General features: G+C 48.7%; 9 protein-coding genes across 9 annotated transcripts; 6 read left to right on the top strand and 3 right to left on the bottom strand.

The window, feature by feature from the left end:
* Nucleotides 1-125: 125 nt before the first annotated feature.
* On the top strand, nt 126-2,036 carry FSST1_009177 (major facilitator superfamily domain-containing protein; the record flags this gene model as incomplete). The annotated part of the gene is made up of 4 exons (XM_083226128.1): nt 126-638; nt 695-746; nt 796-1,308; nt 1,360-2,036. 4 exons carry the CDS (start codon nt 126-128, stop codon nt 2,034-2,036), a joined length of 1,755 nt encoding a protein of 584 aa, XP_083085138.1.
* A 149-nt stretch (nt 2,037-2,185) lies between these two features.
* Nucleotides 2,186-3,211, bottom strand: FSST1_009176 (uncharacterized protein; the record flags this gene model as incomplete). Its single annotated transcript, XM_083226127.1, has 1 exon — nt 2,186-3,211. The coding sequence occupies one exon, from the start codon at nt 3,209-3,211 to the stop codon at nt 2,186-2,188; it is 1,026 nt and encodes a 341-aa protein (XP_083085137.1).
* Nucleotides 3,212-3,818: 607 nt separating this feature from the next.
* On the top strand, nt 3,819-5,193 carry FSST1_009175 (Alpha/beta hydrolase family-domain-containing protein; the record flags this gene model as incomplete). The annotated part of the gene is made up of 3 exons (XM_083226126.1): nt 3,819-4,013; nt 4,077-4,215; nt 4,268-5,193. The coding sequence occupies 3 exons, from the start codon at nt 3,819-3,821 to the stop codon at nt 5,191-5,193; spliced, it is 1,260 nt and encodes a 419-aa protein (XP_083085136.1).
* A 310-nt stretch (nt 5,194-5,503) lies between these two features.
* Nucleotides 5,504-8,982, bottom strand: FSST1_009174 (ribonuclease H-like domain-containing protein; the record flags this gene model as incomplete). The annotated part of the gene is made up of 4 exons (XM_083226125.1): nt 5,504-6,946; nt 6,994-7,229; nt 7,280-8,559; nt 8,612-8,982. The coding sequence occupies 4 exons, from the start codon at nt 8,980-8,982 to the stop codon at nt 5,504-5,506; spliced, it is 3,330 nt and encodes a 1,109-aa protein (XP_083085135.1).
* A 2,282-nt stretch (nt 8,983-11,264) lies between these two features.
* Nucleotides 11,265-11,621, top strand: FSST1_009173 (uncharacterized protein; the record flags this gene model as incomplete). Its single annotated transcript, XM_083226124.1, has 1 exon — nt 11,265-11,621. The coding sequence occupies one exon, from the start codon at nt 11,265-11,267 to the stop codon at nt 11,619-11,621; it is 357 nt and encodes a 118-aa protein (XP_083085134.1).
* A 587-nt stretch (nt 11,622-12,208) lies between these two features.
* Nucleotides 12,209-12,712, bottom strand: FSST1_009172 (cytidine deaminase-like protein; the record flags this gene model as incomplete). The annotated part of the gene is made up of 1 exon (XM_083226123.1): nt 12,209-12,712. One exon carries the CDS (start codon nt 12,710-12,712, stop codon nt 12,209-12,211), a length of 504 nt encoding a protein of 167 aa, XP_083085133.1.
* Nucleotides 12,713-12,949: 237 nt separating this feature from the next.
* On the top strand, nt 12,950-13,896 carry FSST1_009171 (DnaJ domain-containing protein; the record flags this gene model as incomplete). The annotated part of the gene is made up of 2 exons (XM_083226122.1): nt 12,950-13,085; nt 13,139-13,896. 2 exons carry the CDS (start codon nt 12,950-12,952, stop codon nt 13,894-13,896), a joined length of 894 nt encoding a protein of 297 aa, XP_083085132.1.
* Nucleotides 13,897-14,434: 538 nt separating this feature from the next.
* FSST1_009170 (uncharacterized protein) lies at nt 14,435-15,270 on the top strand (the record flags this gene model as incomplete). The annotated part of the gene is made up of 2 exons (XM_083226121.1): nt 14,435-14,561; nt 14,615-15,270. The coding sequence occupies 2 exons, from the start codon at nt 14,435-14,437 to the stop codon at nt 15,268-15,270; spliced, it is 783 nt and encodes a 260-aa protein (XP_083085131.1).
* A 1,769-nt stretch (nt 15,271-17,039) lies between these two features.
* On the top strand, nt 17,040-19,814 carry FSST1_009169 (endo-1,3(4)-beta-glucanase; the record flags this gene model as incomplete). Its single annotated transcript, XM_083226120.1, has 5 exons — nt 17,040-18,626; nt 18,675-18,819; nt 18,874-19,261; nt 19,315-19,739; nt 19,789-19,814. The coding sequence occupies 5 exons, from the start codon at nt 17,040-17,042 to the stop codon at nt 19,812-19,814; spliced, it is 2,571 nt and encodes an 856-aa protein (XP_083085130.1).
* Between the last annotated feature and the right edge of the window lie 1,489 nt (nt 19,815-21,303).

Below are 21,303 nucleotides of genomic sequence, written 5' to 3'. Positions count from 1 at the left end.
CGGATACATAATCTAGGATATCCCTTCTTCTTCTTCCTCTTCCTCCTCCTCCTCCTCCTCCTCCTCCTCCTCCTCCTCCTCTTCTTCTACAACAACAAATCTTCAAGCAGAGAGCAGCTCTACCAATGGCGACTACTATACCCGTTACGGCACCGACAAACGCCATGGTCCAGGAGACCCGTCTCTCATCTGACGAAAAGACTGAAGTCGGCTCCAACAACATTATGGATACAACTGCCGATAGCAAAGATCCCCAGGATGGTTCTGCCTCTCGCTCTGGTTCCATTAATGGTAACCCTGCTGAGCAAGAACCTCAGTACCCCGGCGCTGCAAAGCTCACCCTCATCATTTCATCCCTCTGCCTCGCCATCTTTCTCGTTGCGCTGGACCAGACCATCATCGCGCCCGCTCTCGGCGCCATCACAGCCCAGTTCCGGAGTGTCAAGGATATTGGATGGTATGGCTCATCTTACCTTCTTACCACCACGGCTTTGCAGCCCATGTACGGAACCATCTACAAGTATTTCAATGTCAAGATTGCCTATCTAGGTGCTGTCTTTATATTTGAGATTGGTAGCTTGATCTCCGCTGTTGCGCCCTCTTCTGTCGCCTTTATTGTTGGACGAGCTATTGCCGGAGTATGTCGTCCCTCGCCCCCTTATTTGCTATGACTCTTTGCTGACTGGCTCTTCAGATTGGAACGGCTGGTCTCTTCTCTGGCTCTATCGTCATCCTCTCTCTCATTAGTATGTCAAACTTGAAGACCCCCCCATGAATCCAACTAATACTCCCTAGTGCCTCTTGAGAAGCGTCCTCTTGCCTTTGGTCTCATCGGTGGTATGTGGGGTATTGCTTCCGTCGCTGGCCCTCTTCTTGGAGGTGTTTTCACCGAACATGCTACCTGGCGTTGGTGTTTCTACATCAACCTTCCCATCGGTGGTATAGCCATGATAATCGTCTTCTTCTTCGTCCACGTCAACCGAAACACCTCCGACAGCGTCAACTTGACTTTCATGGACCGTATCCGCAAGCTCGACCTCGCTGGCGCCGCCATCTTCATCCCTGCTATTGTCTGTCTTCTTCTTGCCTTGCAATGGGGAGGTGCTGATTATGCTTGGAGCAACTCACGCATCATTGGTCTCTTCTGTGGGTTTGGCGCCATGATAGCCATCTTTATCGGCATCCAATTCTGGAAAGGCGATCAAGGCACCCTCCCCCCTCGTCTCTTCAAGAACCGAAACACCCTGGCTGCTATGTCCTTTGCCATGTTCTTCGGCGCTGGATTCTTTCCTCTCATCTACTACCTCTGTAAGTCAAACGGCATGAATCTACCACCCACTTCAACTGACCTTCCTGCAGCCCTCTACTTCCAAGCTATTCAGGGTGTTAGCGCCGTCCAAGCTGGAATCAAGATTCTCCCCCTCCTCCTCGCTACGGTCCTTTGCTCCATCGTCTCAGGAGGTGTCATCACTGCCATTGGCACCTACAACTATGTCATCATCCCATGCATGGTCCTCTACACTGTCGGCTGCGGCATGCTCACCACTCTTGATGTCAACTCCCCTCTCAAAGAGTGGTTCGGCTACCAGGTTCTCGCTGGACTAGGTATTGGCGCAGGTTTCCAAATAGGTGTCCTTATTGTACAGACTGTACTTCCCCAGGAATGGGTCCCCGTCGGCACTGCTTGTGTGCAGTTTGCGCAAGCCTTTGGAGGTGCCATCTTCATTGCTGTCTCTCAGACTGTCTTCCAGAACGGCCTCATCGATACAATCAAGGCTGACAACATTGGCATTGATCCTACGATTTTCCTCAACAGTGGAGCTTCAGAGATTGAGGACACTTTGAGAAAGATGGGCCGTCTGGATGCTCTAGACACTGTTTTGGACGCATACATGAAGGGTCTCCGTGACACCTTCTACATTTCTCTTGCCTGCGCTGCCTGCGCACTGATTTCTTGTTTGTTCTTCCAATGGAAGTCAGTCAAGAAGGGACCCAATGGCGAGGACAGAAAGCCTGAACCCGCTGTGCCTGTATAAGCTGCAGTTGGTGTGTTGTCTACGGATTGATTTTGGCATGGATACCCCCAGGCATCTCTCTTCTCTTGGTTGCATTTGGCGCTGGTAATAGTAATGATAGAATGGTCAGGTACCTAATGAAAAGTTGTACTATATTGTTTGCATTTTGCTCACTGTGTATCATCTGGTGGTCTGTCCCATGAAAGCCGCGCCCTTGAAGCCCTTGTCTTTACTCCAGCAGCAGCTCCCACGAATCTGAGCACCCAATGTTTCACCTTTTTTGCCTTTTGTAACTGCGGATGCATCTGGCCGCGTTTCGATAAGTCTCTGGTAGAGTAAAGGCCGGACCCGTCCCGCCTCCACAACAAACTCACCTTGGTCATGCCCCTGCGCAAACTCTGGCCATATACTTTATTTTGGAACACATGCAAAGCCACATTTTGCATGAGAACAATATCTTGACGCCGGAGAGAGCTAATCTCAGCGGTGGCAGCGTTTGACTCTTCAAGCCAAAATGTGACAGCGAAACCTGTCTTTGTTTCGTCGCCGAGTAGAATCTCTATGAGGGAGAGGGTGCGGCCCCAGCGCGTGGTGACCGTCCGCGGCTGGGCGATGGATATTATCCCAGCAATGATATTAAGCGTGATAGTCTGGGGGTGCAGGGCCAATATTTTCGCTGCAGGTGGTATGTCCTCCAAATCGGAAAGATGCGACGGTACAGACTCTGTCGCATCAACCCGTTCTGCAGCAAGAGTAGTCATGAAAGAAGTTTCCTCAAAAGAAGTCTCCTCAAAAGTCGTTTCTTGGAAACTGTCAAGCTGGGATGAAGGCACCGGATTATGCAAAGCTAAAGAGTGATCATAGAACTGCGACAAAGTCGTCTCGGCATCGCCACCCCCCTCAGAAGACTGCGACTGTTCTTTAAATGAGACTTCAGCCGTGGTAAAAAACTCGGATTGGTTGACGAGGTTGACGCTGACATCGTGAGTCTGACTGAACCCTGTGTGGAGAGGTTTTCTATTCAGCGGGAGAGAACGCCATGGTGCGATATTTGATAATGGCGCGTGAGTTGGCTTCTGAGAGGTCAGCCCCAGGAACTCGGCGAATGAGTCGTCGATTCGAGTTATTGTGCAAGATTCTGAGTTTAGGGATGAAGATGACGGTGCGCCTGCGAATAGGAGCAGCCTTGGTGCCATGACTGTCGCGTCACGCCTGGAGAATCGGAAGAGAAGCCTATCTGTCTGAAGCATTTCGTGATGGCGCCAAAACCTTGCCCCTGCCTAGCTTCGAGCTGAGCCTTAATTGCCTAGGTACCTAGATAAGGCGAGGTGAGGTGAGGTCTAGTTAAGGTAGGCCAAGGATTCACGGTATTACTATGCAAGAGAGATATAGAGATCGGCAGCCACTTCCCGGGTCCAGGTACCGAGCTAGTGGGTAACTAGCAGAAAAGTTAGCCTCCTAAGTCTTAGGGCATAAAAATAAGTAGTCTAAGAAGTATATCCTAATTAGCATAAACTGGCCTACTAATTTCGTCTCTTATGCTTCCAGCAGCAACCAACTTTTCTGATACCCTGATGCCGAGGTATTTCTCCCCACCCCCACAACTCCCGTTGTGCTCCACTACTTGACAGCCCGTGGCCACCTTACCGAGGTCGTATCTCTCCAAGTTGCCTATTCAACCTCTTTTCGTTCAAATTGATATATCATTTAACTTCAAATATTATATCTCACACTCTTACTTAAAATACCACTGACTGATTTACTATACGAATACACATAATTCCATCAGGTGCTGCCGTCATCATGTCCTCCTTTCCCTTCACTATCCAAGAACATACAATCGAGGCTTCACATATACGTGAATACGCTCGTGCAACATCACACTCTCAAGATGAGAAGCTATATCTTCATATCAAGCAATACACGCCCAAAGATAACACATCCCCACAAAAGGGCGATGTGACCATCATTGGTGGGCACGCCAATGGCTTCCCAAAGGTAATATTGGCTTGGCATGGTGATTGTTCATCAGATGCACGCGCTGACTGTTCTACTTCATAGGAACTATATGAACCTCTTTGGGAAGAGTTCTACCATGAATCTAAACGCAGAAACATCCGCATCCGAAGTATATGGATAGCCGATACAGCATGGCAAGGCCAAAGCGGTCTCATCAACCAAGACGCACTCGGCAATGATCGTAAAACTCACTATCCTCTCACCCAATCTTACGCATACTGACATTCGTACAGCAAGCTGGCTTGACTATGCTCGTGATATTCTTCACATGATCAACACCTTCCGTCCACCGCCACCAATGATGGCAATGGGTCATTCCTTCGGCGCAAATGCTCTCACAAATGTTGCTCTCCTTCATCCTCGTGTCTTCACATCTCTCGTCCTTCTTGACCCTGTCATCTCCCACTTTGCTTCCACGCCTGGCGCCTCAAGCGCAGGCCCCGCAGCAGCAAGCATGGTTCGTCGCGAAGCCTGGCCCTCGCGCGCCGAAGCAGCAGCATCTTTTGGTCGCAGCGCCTTCTACAAAGCGTGGGATCCTCGTGTGTTACAGCGCTGGATAGATTTTGGCATCAGAAATATACCAGGCCAAGACAGTGTAACTCTGACCACGACAAAGCACCAAGAGATTTTCACTTTTCTTCGTCCCAGCTGGCTAGCATATGACCCTCAAGGCAAGCATGTTATTCATCCTGAGTATGCCCCCGATCTAGATACAAGCCTCAACCGACGTTGGTCAACATACCCTGTCTACCGTCCCGAGGGCCCCAACACTGTTGCTCGCCTTTCCAACGTTAGACCCAGCGTTCTATACGTATTCGGCGGTAAGAGTAACGTTTCCCCCCTAGAGCTTCAGGACGAGAAGATGGCTATCACGGGAACCGGGGTAGGTGGTAGCGGCGGTGAGGCACAGGGTCGGGTCAAGAAGGTTGTCGGTGAGAACAACGGCCACTTGGTCCCCATGGAGGATCCCCGCATGTGTGCCAGTGCTGCGGCCGACTGGATTAAAGCTGAGCTTGAGCGGTGGTGGGTAGATGAGCTTAGCTACGAGGAATGGGCGAGAAAGTCTAAGGAGGATAAGACAACCGTCTCAGACGAGTTCCAAAAGTACATAGGTAAACCTGCACCTCGCCCAGGCAAGGGCACAAACGCAAAATTATAGGCCGACAGACGTGCGGCATGTGGTAATGTCAGCATTGAATAATTGATAACATATTTCCTAGGCTGATCTTTCTATTGCTGTGCATGGTGCAAATTCAATTACCAAATAAAACTACAAGTTGTTTCCGCTATACTATCTCTCCTGCGCAAAATCAAAGCCGACGAGGACAAAATAAAATAAACCAAACGAAAGACAGTCAAAAACATCGCTACTACACCTCATAAACAGAAACTCTTCCCGTGAAAACCCTCACCTCTCACCTCTGTTCATAGCACAAAAGAGCGAGCTCATCTTCCATAATAAGACAGACTCAAATATAGTACATCGAGTTGACCAGATCTGCATGAACCTGCTTCGAACCACTGGCACTGGATCCTGGTCCAGCTGTGGAGATGCTTTCAACGTCGCTGATTTCAAAGAACTCAGGCCTGTGATATCTCGCTCGAGTGCACACAATGTCTGCATAGTATGCCGCGGGGCAAATGCTTACAGCCTTGGTGGCTCGGCCGAACAAGTAGCAGAGCTCATGGGTATATCTCTCCAGTTCATTGGCCGCCTCGGCTCTGTACTTCGCTCGGAAGACCTCGTCCAGTAACACAGTATAGTGCGCGGGGCGAGCCGTGCCTTTGATACTGGAATGCGCGGTAAGAAAGAAGTCCCAGTATCGAGCCTGCGTAACACCACGATCAACAATGGTGCCATTTTCGATATTGTTTTTGGACGTCATGCTCTCGGCAGAAGTAGGGAAAAAACGAGTCTGATGTCGCTTGACGGAAACAATTAGAGAGATTTTCGGTGGCTTATTCTTGGGGTACTTGGCATTGCAGGCGATGCGAATGCGTGGAAGCTCTTTCTGTAGAACTTGAGCAAACTGGCCCTCCGACACGCCGTCACGGAATATAACGATATTCTCAGGCAGCTGCTGTCTGTTGTGCATTTGCCAAAGTGCCAGGCGTGACTTGAATGCTTCAGTCAAGGTCTCGTCCAGCATCTCTTGCTTGGACGACTGCTCCCAAGAGTAGGCTGGCCACTGTCCCATGTCTCGGTCGATGGTGGCCACCAAGCCGACTAAACTGGGGGCAGCATCACTCTGGTCCAAAGGCATGTTGGTTGGGTGAGTGACGTCGTACCCTACCACCATTGTTTTACCCTCTTTGATGAGGCCGAACTCGTTGTGAAGTTTGTGGTTTACACCACCTGCTTTCAGATTCCATTTGAGGGCACAATTAGCAAAATATTGCGCAAGGTTTTTGTTGGTTAGGATTTTGTCGCCCTGGAGGCAGCAGGTGTGAATACCATAGGTGCAGTCGCCCAGTGTCTTGATTCTGCCATATGTTTCGGAATCTGATGTACCAAGAATCACAAGTATAAACCCTATGCGATTAGTCTTGGCCCACTTGAAGAAGTCATCTGCACGCCCTTGGAGGAACCCTTTTTCGCTGATGACTTCTGTGGGAGCCGGCATAGGGGTGCTGTTGATTCCAATGTTCATCTGCTTCATGACCTGGACAAAACCATCCACGGTGTTTCTCTCAACAGGCCCATATCTACCTGGTCTGACGTTGACGTAGGTCCAGTTTTGGATGTTCTTGCCGGGCTTGTACACCTTTATGTCTCTCATATTCCAGCTGCCCTCTCTTGGATGAACCTGGATGGGCTTGGGTCCGGGGCCATAGTAGGAGATACCCGGAGCGTTGAGAACGCGTCCCTGGACAGTAAGCAGTTGTTTACCAACTTGAATACCGAATTGACCCTAGGCCAGTTAATTTCATCCCATAAGTATATCACAGCAATACATACCAGTTTCTCGTCGTCAAGACCCAAAGTTTCCCGTGCATCTGTTGTAATAGATAGAGCATTGGCGTAAGGTGATCGACAGGCAAAATCGACCATCGCAGTTGATTCTTGGCTATTCAACTTCGCCTTGACTGATTGTCCTGGCAGGATCTCGACGTACTCCGCTGGGGTGAAATTCGGGTTTGCGGCAGTGCCAAGATTAAGAAGAGGGTAGTCCTTGAGGTTGTTGTTTCTGTATTCTAGGTAGGGTGTGTTAGATGCTAGTTTTAGTGACAGGGGTAAAACGTACTCCGCTTGTAGAATTCTTTGACAGTGATGTATTCACCGCTCCCTTTGGAATCAGATAGGTAGAATTCCACATTGTCTGGTCCAGGATATTCATACCCCCCTGTGAATCGGGGAGGATGCTCGTTGCCACGACAAGCTCGTTGAATCTCAGGTGCCCAGGCAAGACCGTAAATTGCTTTCCGTCGCTTGACTTCCTTCTCATTGGCAAATTTCATCTTTGCCAATACGCGGGTTTTAGGGAGGAATTTGTTCATCAACCTCAAGTTTCTCATCCCCTGGCCATCCGTTCTTTCTGCTGGACGGATATGGAGTTTCTCGAAGATTTCCGCACATTGGCCAGAGAGCTTAAAGATCCCAACAGTAGTGTTTGTGTTCAAAAGAAGCCGGCCAGTACCCAGTCGTACAGACTGGAAGGTTCCACGGACAGCCTGTAAGGGCCTCCCTCGCATACTCATATCCCTGTAGATACCACCGTTCTTGAAAGAAAAGAACCGGGAGTTTCCTACAGCACTGACGTCTTCATTTGACCTTGGGCCAAATCCAAAGATGACGTTCAGGGCATCAACAGCATCAGGGAATTTTGGAAATGCCAGGGCTTTCGCTGCATCGTCTTCGTCGATAGGTTTGGCTGGGGTGTCATTCAAAGCACCGGTAGTCGATTTGACGTACGTCAACATCTCGTCAACCCGGGCGACGACAGGGCCATGTAAAGTCACCTCAAATTCTTCGATCTTGTCGGGGTTTGTTGATGATGCGAGGTTTACTTGGATTGAATTGTCAAGTCCAAGGTCAAGCTTGCGCAAGGAAATAAGCTGAGACTTGAACTCTGTCGCAAGAACCAGGTTCTTGTCCTTCTTGGTGAGCTCGCTGAGAGTCTCTTTGATGACCAAGAAGAGTTTGTATCCCTTGACTTCGTGGGAACCAGACTTCTTAGGCTTTCCGGGCTTGCCTTTTCCTTTTCCCTTCCCCATAGGCTGGGCGGCGGCGGGCTCGTTGGCCTTTTTTTCTGATTCGGTCACAATTTCCTTGATAGAAATTGTGTATTTGTAAAGCATAGGGACTTTGGTTTCGACCTGATAATAGTTCGCCCACAAAATGACTGGGCGGCCTTTGTTCCCAAATGCAGGCCGCGCAGGGAATTTGCCCAAATTCTCCTTTTCGTCTACTCCCAGCTTGGACATATTTGATGTAAGCTGGGCAACAGAATTGTTTTGGTTTTTTACCACTTCATCCTCGAGCTTGGTGACGGCAGCATCGGGCTGAGGAACACCGGATGGGATCCTGGACGGGTTAACGTGAGCAAACAACAACAGACCTGCTGGCTGGGACTTACGTGAAGAAGGGCGGCTCATTTGACGGTTGCCCTCCACCTCGGCCTCCTCTGTAGCCTCCTCGTCCGCGATCAGGACCCCCACGGCCACCCCTAGGACCACTGAAGCCGCCACGGAAGTCTCCACGCCCTCCCTCGCCGCGTCCTCTGCCGCCGCGGAAACCACCATCGCCTCGTCCTCTTCCATCTCCGCCGCCGCGTCCGCCTCCTCGGGAATCCTGGTAGCCGCCTCCGCCACGACCACCCCCTCGGGAATCTTGGTAGCCGCCTCCGCCACGACCACCCCCTCGGCCATCCTGATAGCCGCCTCCGCCGCCGCCGCGCCCGCCACGGCCACGGCCTCCGCGGCCACCTCGATCACCTCTGTCTGCCATGGTGAGAGAGTGTTTGGGTGCTCAGAGTATGGGTCAAAGGCGATGTCAATATGTAAGGGTATGTTTGATAGCGAAAGGTAACCAAAACTTTAAAACTATTGTTGATAGAATGTTGCTTTTACTCTTAATGGTATTTGTGTGTGCTGATAAGCAAAAAGAGTGTTCGTGGGGTGGAATTGAAGGGGAGGAATTGAAGAGGGGGGAATTGGATGTCTTTATGTGAAAGAAGTTGTGGGGGAAGGTTCTCGTTAATCACAGCCAAAGCAACTACCAAAGACTGTTTGCTGTCAGAGTCAGAAGTTCCTGCCTTTAATCAAAAATGATTGATCACCAGGTAAGCCGATCGTGGCTTCCGAAAAAGAACCTAGACTCAGCTTGTGGAGATGGTGGTGGGAGGATGGAAGGTGTATTGAGTTGGAAGAAACTAGCCAGGGAAGATCGGGAGAACTAACTTTCGCGGGCCGCCAGGTACTAGACTAGGTCAGCTCCTGGTGGAGCAAAGAAATAGAAGTGCTTTGGTTTGCTAATGCGTGGTAAGAATTGGAAGTTATTTAGAGATAGGGAGGTTTCTGAATACTATGTGGCATCTATCAAAATAAATAATCAAGGGGGTCGTTTACTTCTTTGTTTCCCTTTTCCTTCTCTTCTTAGCGCCCAAGTGCTTTGTTGCGTAACCCTCAGCATGGTCGGCCTCCCAATGATGCCTCACCTTTCCTAAGAGGTAGTAGGTAGGCTGGATTGGCATGACGTCTCCAACTGGCCATTTCTAGGCGCTAAGTATGACAATAGACACTTTACTAGGTTTATCTCCGGGTATCAGAAAAGTTGGCCGCTGGAAGCATAAGAGACGAAATCATTAGGTCAGTTTATGCCCCTTATGCTATAGTCTTTAGACTACTTATTTTTGTACCCTAAGACTTATGCAACTTTTCTGTTACCCACTAGGCTAACAAACGAGGCATCCTGATAATTACCACCGCTAATAACAGGTACCTAGCCTATAAGAACCTGGTTACCCCAGAGAAACTCTCTTGAAGAAATATGTTCCTACAGTTCCTACGACGCAACAGGAACTTTCCCTATGTTCTGACGGGGCGTAAGCATGTGGACTGAGCTTTCCTTCCCGCTAATTCATCGTTGGTGGCATGTTTGTGCTTGCTTCCTGCGGGGTCGGCAGCCACAGTATTAACAATAGCATCAACTCTGACCCTAGTACTAAGTTAATAAAGCAAAGAGCATACGGTTTCCTTTCAAAAATACGTATCTGTCAAACTATACCTACCTAGGTACCTATTGTCTGGCAGTGAATCGTGAACGCAGGGGGCTGGGCAGTCAGCCGTCGCGGTTAAGTGCAGCCCAGCCCATGACCACAAGAGCTAACCCCCACGTACTTCGTAAAATTCAATGTTTTCAGATCATCATTGTTGGACGAGATCCCGCCAACGGTCCCGTGCCTATCCGATAGCAACATGATAGGGCTCATGTTTGTTTGATCTGAACTGAATCTTGGTACACCTGCAATCGGGCATCCGTCCACTTGATTTCTTAAATGCGAGACCAGCCCTGCCGGTTCGGATAACCAAACATCCAGACAACACATGAATCGTTTGAGCTTGAGCAGCTGCAGCCGCAGCCCGTCGCAGATGCACAATAGCCTCGCACAAAGGGATAGCATTTCCCCTTCAATTCGCCCCACTGACTACCTGTTTGCCCAGTGTCTGATCAGCTGCTTAGTACTGACTGAGCTCAGTACCAACATTGACTCTTTCTCTGTGTAACCTAGTTCGATATCATGAAACTCAGAACCGAGATGAGGCTCTCGTTCCCTTTTGCTTAGGAACCTAAGTTTGTAAGGCTTGGCAAACGTGTACCATCCTCTGCAAATGATTCTGTGTTGGCCGATCCTATTTCAATGCTGTACACTCAACACGGCTCAAGTACTGCTTGGCGGCCCGCATACTTTCAATAAAAAGATGCCGAAAGACCTTCATTCATCATGTTCAGATACCTTGATCTCACACCAATCGCCCAGGAAGTCCTTGACCCGCCGTTCCTGCATGCATCAGAAACCAATCGGCGGGAAAAGAACAACCGCAGTGCTAAAGACAAGCATATATAAAAAGCAAATGGACCGCCAAACCATCGGCCCTATCAACTGCACTGAAACTCTACCATATGATGCGATACCACAAATAAGAAGACAATCAGATAGAAACATATCGAGCAGCCACCACCTAGGGGTTCCCAGAAACAAAGATAAACCTGTTGGAGTCAAAACTACCATGTGCACTGGCCAGAGGGGGTTTTATATCTGCCCTTGCAGAAGTACGCAATGCCCAAAAAGGGGTATCGTTCCTCACAGACTGATAACTCAAGGTCATGTCTGCCGAATCGAAATTGACACGATTGCATGGGACATTTGCGACTGGTGGATTGTCAACGGACCCCCTGAGCAAGTTCTCAATCGCTATCTCAAGCCCAGCTGCCAACACTTCACATGGCACACTCTTATGGTTCCATCATCGCTTTGTTCGGAGTGTCAAGTTACGTGTACGGAGATTAAGGACATCAAGGAAGACGCCAGCAACAGTGACAAGAAAGCATCACGAAAGACGAGAGGCAAAACACTTAAGCAGTGATGGATTTTCTTATCGAATCAGTGACAAAGTTTAAAAACATATCGCCTATCCAACTTTTTTCTTATACATAAGCTTCCTCCCCAATCACTTTTTCCCACATGTAATTAAAGGTTGATGTTCTTGTAGCCATCCATACAGCTGTTGACATCTATACAGTTTCAGAAATTCTTGTGATGTGCCACAGCTTAGAAACTCACCGGGTTTGTCCTTATGACAATGTCGACTGCGCGGGACAGGCTGAATGGGAATACAACGGGCCAGGCCATTTGACAAGAAAGAGCCTCAGTTTCTCGCGATGCAGAATATATGCTGGTAGGACATGGCGCGGTCGTTTTTTTGCCGCCCTGCATCCAACGGGCGTACCAATACAGAGTTCTGGATAGCATGTACGGCTTTTGTTAACAAGACTGCTACGCAGAATGAAGTCTCAGTAGCTGTTTCCAAGTCTTGGGTTATTATTTGTACTTGCATGCTGGCAAGATCATACGGAAGAGACTGTACTCCATTCATCTCACTAATGGACGGATACGCTGATCAAATTCATACAACGCACAAAATAGGCTCTCAATCCTTTGTACCCCCAACCCTTATTCCTTGACATGTCCTGCAGTCGCTACTTTCAGGATCTCTTCCTCCAAACCCGAAACATGGTGAATCTCGATACCAGCATCCTCAAGTGTTTTCCGGCCCGTATTCTCTCCCACAAAAGTTTCGGGTTCTTGGACACCAACGTAGACGTGGGTGATCCATGACTTTTGACGCAATACCCTCTCAACACACGGGAGCTTGCCGCTCAGCCGCTTAAAGCATGGTTCAACGGTGGTGTAGAGAGCGTGAGGGGTATTGAACACTTCAGATAACTTCTCTTCTGTGGCCAGATGCTGTTCAGCAAGCTTCATCAGACACGTCTCTTCGGCATGCGTATTTCCAGGGAGTTCCAGAGTGTATCCTTCTGCGATGATGGTGTTGTCGCTTAGACGCACAATCAAAGCACCCACACGAAAGTTGGTGGGTTTTGGGGGGGAGTTGTTAGCCAAGACCAAAGCCCTCTGCATAGCAGCATTATGATTTCCAGGCTCTATTGTAGTCATATTGAAATGTTGAAAATGTGTGTTTGTATCAAGATATCCTGATGTGGGAACCATCTGGACCTTCTTCACTACTGACTGCCTCCCTACCTGTCGGCGGGTATAAGCTCCGATGGCCGAAAGCACTTAAACATTGGCCCCACAATACCTCTTCAGCGCGTTGCGACGCGTCTTCCGCACCAGCAACGAGCTTGAGCTGAGGTCGCATTTCCACTGATACACCATCAACCAAAAATCAGCATGTCAGACCATGAAGACGTTTTGGAGAGCGAGCCTCCGATCATCGACCCTTACGAGGTCCTGAACCTAGAGAGGACTGCGACTGGCGATCAGATCAAGCAAGCCTACCGAAAGGCTGCCCTCAAGCATCACCCAGGTTTGTTGAGTTTGCATTGTAATACAGAAGCAGCCTACTAATCTTTTGTATAGATAAGGTGACTCAGGACCTGAAAGAGGCTGCGCATGAGACTTTTCAGGCCATCGCGTTCGCATACGCCATCCTTTCAGACCCCGCTCGGCGCAAACGATACGACGAGACTGGCTCAACCTCCGAATCCATCGTGGACTCTGAGGGGTTCAACTGGAGCGACTACTACCGGGAACAATTTAAGGAATCCGTTTCGGGCGATGCCATCGAGAAGTTTGCCAAGACATACAAGGGATCCAATGAGGAGGAGGGAGATGTACTGGATGCTTACGAAGACTGCGAGGGAGACATGGATGCGCTGTACGAGAGAGTCATGTTGAGCGATGTACTAGAGGACGACGAGCGATTCCGCGATATCATCAACAAAGCCATCAAAAGCAAGAAGGTGCCCAGTTTCCCATCTTACACCAAGGAGACAAAGAAGAAGCGGGAAGGGCGCATGAAGAAGGCTAGAGAAGAAGCCACGGAAGCTGAGGACTATGCCAAGGAACTTGGAGTACATGATAAACTTTTCGGCGACAAGAAGGGGAAGAAGAAGGGCAAGGGTAAGGGAAGCTCGGAGGCCGACCTGGCGGCGCTGATCCAAAAGAGACAAAAGGACAGGTCTGAGAGTTTCTTGGATCATTTGGCTGAGAAGTATGGGGCCAAGGAGAGTAGAGGAAAGAAGGGCAAAAAGCGACCGATTGAGGATGAGCCGTCCGAGGAGGCTTTCCAGGCAGCTGCTTCTCGTCTGAAGGGTTCCAAGAGGTCAAAACGTTAAGGGCTGGGTTTCTTAATGATAACTTGCGATGTGCATTTTGACATAGGATGGCTTGGGGTGTTTGGGCGTCGGTTTCAATGCATTAATATGTTGATGATATCATTAGATAATTTGTAAGCTTGAGATACCTGTTCTTGAGATTTCTCGATCGCTACAGTAAGGATTGCCACAACCTTCCCGATGCCGTTCATTCCAAACATTGGAATAAGAGACGGGAGGCGCCAAACTTCTATACTACTAAAACAGAAGGCAATAGCCATACCCGGAAAAAGAGACAACAGATAAACGACACATGACAGTCTTTTATTGCTTTGCTTACAATTTGGTCGAGCCCTTCCTACCCTAAACATACTTGGTGGGGCATCCATTGTCTGAGCTAGATACCTACCGTGAATACCTGAACATCGTCAGACACCTTAATTAACTTCTTTTCATATACAACGCGCCATAGCTCATCTTTTTCATACGAGCATCACATCACGACGATGCTAGAGACTGGCATAGTCGTCACTTGAGAACACACTGCTATCATGATGCCATGAGCGAATCAGACAAGCCCCAAATTTACCCTCGATATTGTTTTCACCTTGCACCCACCGTGAATCAATGGTGTCCTTTCCGTGTGACCGATGTCCACGGTCTTGAGCAGCACGCAGGCTTCGAAGGTGAATTATATCGTACCATATCTGATCAAAAAGTGATGATTAACGGCTTCAAGGCGAAAACTTTTACTTTTATGGGAATCTACCAATTAAATGGGTACGCGTAGTCGGCTTAGTCGTCGCCATTGACGAGTTCACGGGTAGGCGCGTCTATACTATAGACGACAGCAGTGGCGCATGTATCGAGTGCACTGTGAAGATGCCTGCATTTTCGGGAGTGGATGGCAACGCGGCTGCAGCAGGAGATGCTGCTCCGAAGAAAGCAGACGCAAATCCGCCACTACCCACCGATCCCTTCCCGACCATTGATGTCGGGTGTGTTGTTGACATTAAGGGGGGTCTTTCCAGCTTTAGAGATGAGCGACAGCTCACTATCGAAAAGATGTTTGTCGTGCAGAACACTCAGCAAGAGGTTGTCCTCTGGGAAAAGAGGATCAAATTCCAGTCCAAGGTTCTCGCCAAACCATGGGTCCTACGAAAAAGCGAAATTCGCAGATGTCGACATGAAGCCGAGCGAAGCGAAGAGGCAGCAGAAAGAAAACGAAAACGGACGAAGGCCACGGCCGGGTCTCACCCTGCCAAGCAAGTATCAAGGTCAGTGGATCAGAGTGAAGAGAGGACCAAGCGGGAGCCAAGCAAGGAAAGACGTCTGGATCTTCGGCAGATTCTTGAGAAGGGCGGAAGAGGCAAATACAATGCGCTGGGGCTGTGAGCTGAAGATCCTAGTATCAGCTGTTGATCGATTAACCGGAGTTGGGAGCTTTTAGCGGGTGCTGATGGGTAGCTGAATGTCTAGATAGCCAGACTAAAAATGCTGGACTGTGCATAATACAACCATGATCGCCAAGCAATGATTGGCATGGCCAAGTAGGAGCTATTATGGTCTGGAATGCGATTTCGCAATCAGTGTGATTATCCTCGCGTGCCAAAAATGATTTCCATCTCGGAATCCATAGACATCACGAAGCGGGTTGGTCACTGGACTGGTTGTGTCTTAGTCTCTAACAAGCTTTCTTTCTTTTTTCTTTTTGATGACCTAGATCCCGGTGTCTGGGTAATAAATGTTACTTTGAATCAAGTGCTGTCTCAACGCCTTTTTGGCATATGGCGTTCCGAGTCAAGTGACTGTCTCAGTAAAACCGAACTGCCTCTTTCATGTATGTTGCATCGTCATATCATCACCATCAACTCTTCAGAGAGGCTGGGATAGAAACATGAGAGACAGCAAAGTAACGTAGCAAAGAAATGACCGGAATTTATCAGCCGTCGCTATCGTGAGACCAATAGTCAGTTGTGCCGAGAAAAAGCAATATGGGACAACAAGAATTGTTAGGTGGAGATTACTATGTGCACCAAAACAATGAACAGCCTGGCTGGTGATATCCCAACCACAAACGTTGAAAGCTGACTTAGTCAATTCGGGAACGCAAGCTAAGGAGGTTAAACACGGAGTCGCGTGGCATCCAGTTACAGCTTTCAAAGTTGATTAAAAGCTCACAAGCTGAAAAAGTATAAGCAAATTTGCAAAACATGTATTAGTCTGCTAAGGTAGTCTGTCTAGTCCTTTGTGATGCCTGGTGCTAAATGATCGCAAATCGATAGTTCCTGGAGCTAATATTAGCTTACTGGGAGCGGCGCTCAGTAGGGAATAGTATGGCGCTTACTACTGCAGGCACACGCGGACGCCACGGACGAGCATTAAAGGGACTTCCCCTTTGAGATTTTCAAGTCACATTGAATCTATCACCAGGGTCTGTTTTTTAGTTTCTCACAGGAACATGCGCCGCCAGCACTTGATTCGGAATGCGCAAAAGGGACCCTGTATTGTCTGTTCACGATGCTCTTTCCTCATCTTCAATCATACCCAAAACCAAAAACTCGAGGAAAGAGCCAAGGCCTCTAGAGCACATGGTCAAAATTACTCTTCTCTAGTAATGGACACTGACATAGAAGATAAAAATGGAAACATTTCCAGCCTTTCTCTCAACCTCAAATCGACGCAATCTGAATTCCTATCAATCAATCAAACCAGTATCTTATCGAAACGCCATCCTAAAGAATCCAATTTCTTGAATTGCTCTAACCTGCATCACCTTTGCCAGCTCCTCAGTGGTCTGACCCATCCCTAGTGCAACATTTCTTTTGGCCATCGATTCTAGCCTTGGTCTAATCTCTAGGTAGGTAAGCCACATTCATCTATGCTGCTCTGTATTCTGTGCCTCTGAGACACGTCCCCTTCATTTCATTCTCCGATGCAAGTGCCTACTAGTCTCATCAGTCGCGGCGCCACTCGACTAGTGGTTCTTCGTCCTCAATGGCTTCTAGGGAGTTGAGGAACAGGCCCTGGGCCGACTATATTAGAAGAGCCATGATACCCCCTTGTCTTTTAATTCTATCTCCAGCTTCGTTCAGCCCTATTCTGTCTTGTCACGGCAGTGATCTACTTGTTCGAAGCAGATTCACACTTGATATTTGCCCATCATGAAATCTCACAATATTTTGCCTCTGTGGCTCCTTTGGCTAACCCAGAGACAAGTTTCAGCCCTCCCACAAGTCGAACAGGATTCTCCCAATTCCCGGGACGACTCTAACGGCGAGGCCATAGGAGACATCCAAACATCTGCATTTGAGTATCTTACAACTTACGCCAAGGAGGATATCATCCCAGTCACCGAGACTGTCAAAGTCAGCACCAGCAAGGCCGGCACTACTGCAACTGCTCAGGTTCTACCATCTCTCTCAGACGTCGAGCCTCATACAGAGGGCTTCATCGTTACGGATCTTTACAACCCTTTCTTCACAAAGCCGGCCGTCTTGAGTACTTCGATCCCCAGCCCAACAAGTCTTCTCAAGCCCGTCAAAACCACTACCAAGAACACGGAGCCTTCTGGCCTATCCAAGATGGCTGCTGCTGCTGATATCTTTGCGAGCCCTATTGACACGAGTGCTCCTCTGCCCATCTTCGCGAGGAAGGCCACTCACCCAGTCAACAAGAAAGCCGTTAATCAGAACTCCCCCATCGGAACCAACAAGTTCTACTCCAACTTCTACCTTGAGGATCAGAACACTCCTGTTTATACCTATCCTTACTCTCTCACATGGGCCAAGGGCACAGGTCCAGCAGCAAGCTGGGGCATGTCCATCTCGCACATCGATGCAGACAAACGTGCATATGGCGATGTCAAAGCTAATGGCGCCGTTGAGTATTACACCAACCCAGTTGGCATCCAGTCCATGATCATCTCGGCTAAGGAACTTGGTAAGAACACTGTTCTGACCATGGACTCCATCAGCCCTCACTTTGCCAAGGCATATCTCAAAAAGGACAGCAAGTCGGCCGCAACAATAACCTTTCCCCTCTACCAAGGCAGCGTTTTCACAACTGCCTACTTCAGCGGTGGCACGCCTTGGATTCAGTCCGGTGTTTACTTCCGAACTATGACTCAGGTGACAAAGGACCCCAAGACCAACGTGCGCAAGTTCAACTTCATCCTCGAGGATGGAACTACATGGCGTCTTTACGCCTACAGGACCAAAGGTGACCCTCTTACCCTCAAGATTACCAACAACGGTCTGGCTGTTTCAGAAAAGCCCTTCTACGGGCACATCCAGATTGCCAAGGATCCCAATGTTGGTCTGTCGGAGAAAGTTCTTGATAATGGTTGTGGTATCTACGCAACCGGCATGACAATCAGCGGTAACAACGTTGGCACTCAGGGCACTTACAAGTTCACCTGGACCAAAGCTGGCCACTCGACTGGAAAGCTCTGGATCTTTGCTCTTCCCCACCACGTCAGCTCGTTCGATGCTACAACCACGAAGGAGATGAGGACATATAGCATGCAAACGCTTACCAAAGGTATGGCCACGGCTGTTGGAGGAAATACGTGGACCATGATCGAGCCATCGCTGCCCGTCAACATGGGCTTTGCTCCCTGGGATCCAGCTAAGGGCAGTCGTGGTCTCTCTGATAATGCCAAAAAGATCATTGCACCTATTGCTAAGTCCGAGGTTTCCCAAGACATGGACGCACAGTCCAACACCGATTCGATGTACTTCTCCGGCAAGGTAACAATTCTCCCATAATCTCAATTTCTCCAATCTAATGTAATGCAGGCCCTAGCCAAGTTTGGATCTATTGTCTATGTCATAAACAACATGCTGGGTGATAAGGCATTAGCACAGGCCGGTTTGGAAAAGCTCAAGACTGCATTTGCCCGATTCGGTTCAAACAAGCAAAATTACCCGCTTGTTTATGAATGTGAGTTGACTACCGTCGGAACTGTTTTCCGCCTTGGCTAACTGGATCAATTAGCTGTCTGGGGTGGAATTGTATCCACTGCATCCTACGAGTCTGGATCAGCTGGATCCGACTTTGGCAACACTTACTACAACGATCACCACTTCCACTTCGGCTACCATGTCCTCACGGCCGCCTATATCGGATCGATGGATAGCAAGTGGCTTGCTGCTAACAAGGCCTACGTTAACACGCTTGTCCGTGACTACGCGAACCCCAGCAGCAGCGACAAGTACTTCCCCCAATGGCGAAGCTTTGATTGGTATCATGGACACAGCTGGGCTCATGGCCTGACCGCCATGTGGGATGGTAAGGACCAAGAGTCAAGCTCCGAAGACATGATGTCTGTTTATGCTATGAAGATGTGGGGCACCGTGATTAAGGACACTAACATGGTCGCGAGGTGAGTTTGGTTAAGTAACGCAGTCCAAAGAGGGAAACTGACCATAAGTACAGAGCCAACCTCCAGCTCGCAGTCATGTCACGAGCTATGCAGGCCTACTATTACTACACTACGACCAACACCGTTCAGCCCAAGAACTTCATCGGCAACAAGGTGGCGGGTATCCTGTTTGAGAACAAGGTGCATCATACGACTTGGTTCAGTGCAGATATCGAGGCGGTTCAGGGCATTCACATGATCCCCATTCTTCCATACTCCAACCTTGCTCGAACCGGAACATTCGTCCAGCAGGAGTGGGACACCTACTTTAACAAGGGACGTGTCGACAAGTTTAACAACCTGTGGAAGGGCATCATCTATGGCAACTACGCAACCATTCAGCCCAAGACTGCATGGTCCTTCTTTACCCAGTCCAAATTTGATCCTGTCTGGATTGATGGTGGAGCTTCAAGAACGTGGTATATGGCATATGCTGCAGGTGAGTTTCGCAATATTGATAGAATGTGCAGGACTACGATATCTGACAGTTGTGACAGCATTGGGTGGCATATAACACAGATGACGGATCGATGTCGGCGCTAGGATGAGTAGGAGCACCTTGTAAAACAATTAAACATAGACAAGACGACACCTTGACAAGAAGATTTCTTTGTACATTTAGAAGAAGAAGGGATGTTTCAAGCGTGTAGAGATGGAGATTCCTGACCTAGCCGAGACTATCAATAGCCGGCAGGCATTTACTGGACCCTAGACAGGGCAACTCATTATTTCATTCGTTACTTTCAATAACTCACTGTATTCAATTTATTAACCTTGTTGAAGCGTCTGGAATCTATCTATGTAACCACAGGACGAAGCACGTGCTGATAATGACACGTCAAGTGAGTCTGATTGGGGCGCAGTTGTGACGACCCTGAAAGATGTGCGCCAAGGCGGGGGAAGATTGAGATAAGTGCCAAGAAGCAGATTGCTGATCCAAAGAGGTGAGAAGGGTGACAAACTGACGAGTTGTTACAGATATAATGGGGCAGTCAGAGTCTGTGCATGTTTCGAACACGACCTACAAATCGAAGGTTTCCTACTCTGTATGTTTGGCACAATTGCTCTCATTGTTTCAAATAACAAGCAACAGAGTATCAGATGTAGGCGAGTGAGAACCAGCATGACGTTGCTTTGTATCACGAGCCTAGAGTACAAGACGCTGTCTTAAATGGATGTGCTGTTCCGTCGTAAAAGCCACAGCGTTGATCCCAGCAGCTCGGCAACGTCGGACGAGATTAAGTACGTATTATACCACCCTGACTGCGTCGTTAAATAGGATAAGATCCGACGGCTGCGCAAGTATAAAGAAAGAAACTACTGGATAGAAAAGGGACGGCGGAGTTCATTGAGTAAGCTGATACTCTCTTACTCCGTTCATGACGTTTAATAGAACTAGAGCTGGTACTAGCCTTGGATATCTGCCCACAAATAAGGGATAAGGGGTTATTGCGCCGCCAAGAAAACACAAGGAAACAACATTCGGAAACCGCCAGGTACTTATTCGTATTCGACTGCTATTAATTGGGAAGTAATGCTACCAATTCCATATTGTAACAATATGTATGTGTATTGATGGAAATGAATTCCTTTGGAAACATAGTGGTACAGTAGATGATTCAAAGTAAGGTTTTAAGCTTTTTGCTCAGCCACCAGCTAAACTAAGCCGAAAGCCGCCCTGTTTCTCCTGGAAAGTGCAATCGGCGCTTCCCTCAATTGGATATGGAGCTCAGGAGGCATGCGCCGAATAAATGAACATCAGTGACAAGATAACCTGGTAGGAGCTCTGAGCTCTCAGACTAACAACTAGAAAAAAAAAAGTGAAAGTGGAGAGCTAGAGCTTGGTTGCACCAGCTTTCTGTCAGCGGATGAATGAGATTGGCTGATGTCGGGTCGTCGATCCCTGGAGAGTCCACCCATGTCCTACGTCAAACCCGTGGGTACCGGCTTTAGGTTGGTCTTTCCCTGCTGGTACAACCAATTCGAAAGGTCCAAAGCAAGGC

This window comes from Fusarium sambucinum, chromosome II, assembly GCF_050947815.1.
Source record: "Fusarium sambucinum isolate potato_lamoka chromosome II, whole genome shotgun sequence".
NCBI lineage: Eukaryota > Fungi > Ascomycota > Sordariomycetes > Hypocreales > Nectriaceae > Fusarium > Fusarium sambucinum.
This window is presented reverse-complemented; position numbering and strand designations above follow the sequence as displayed.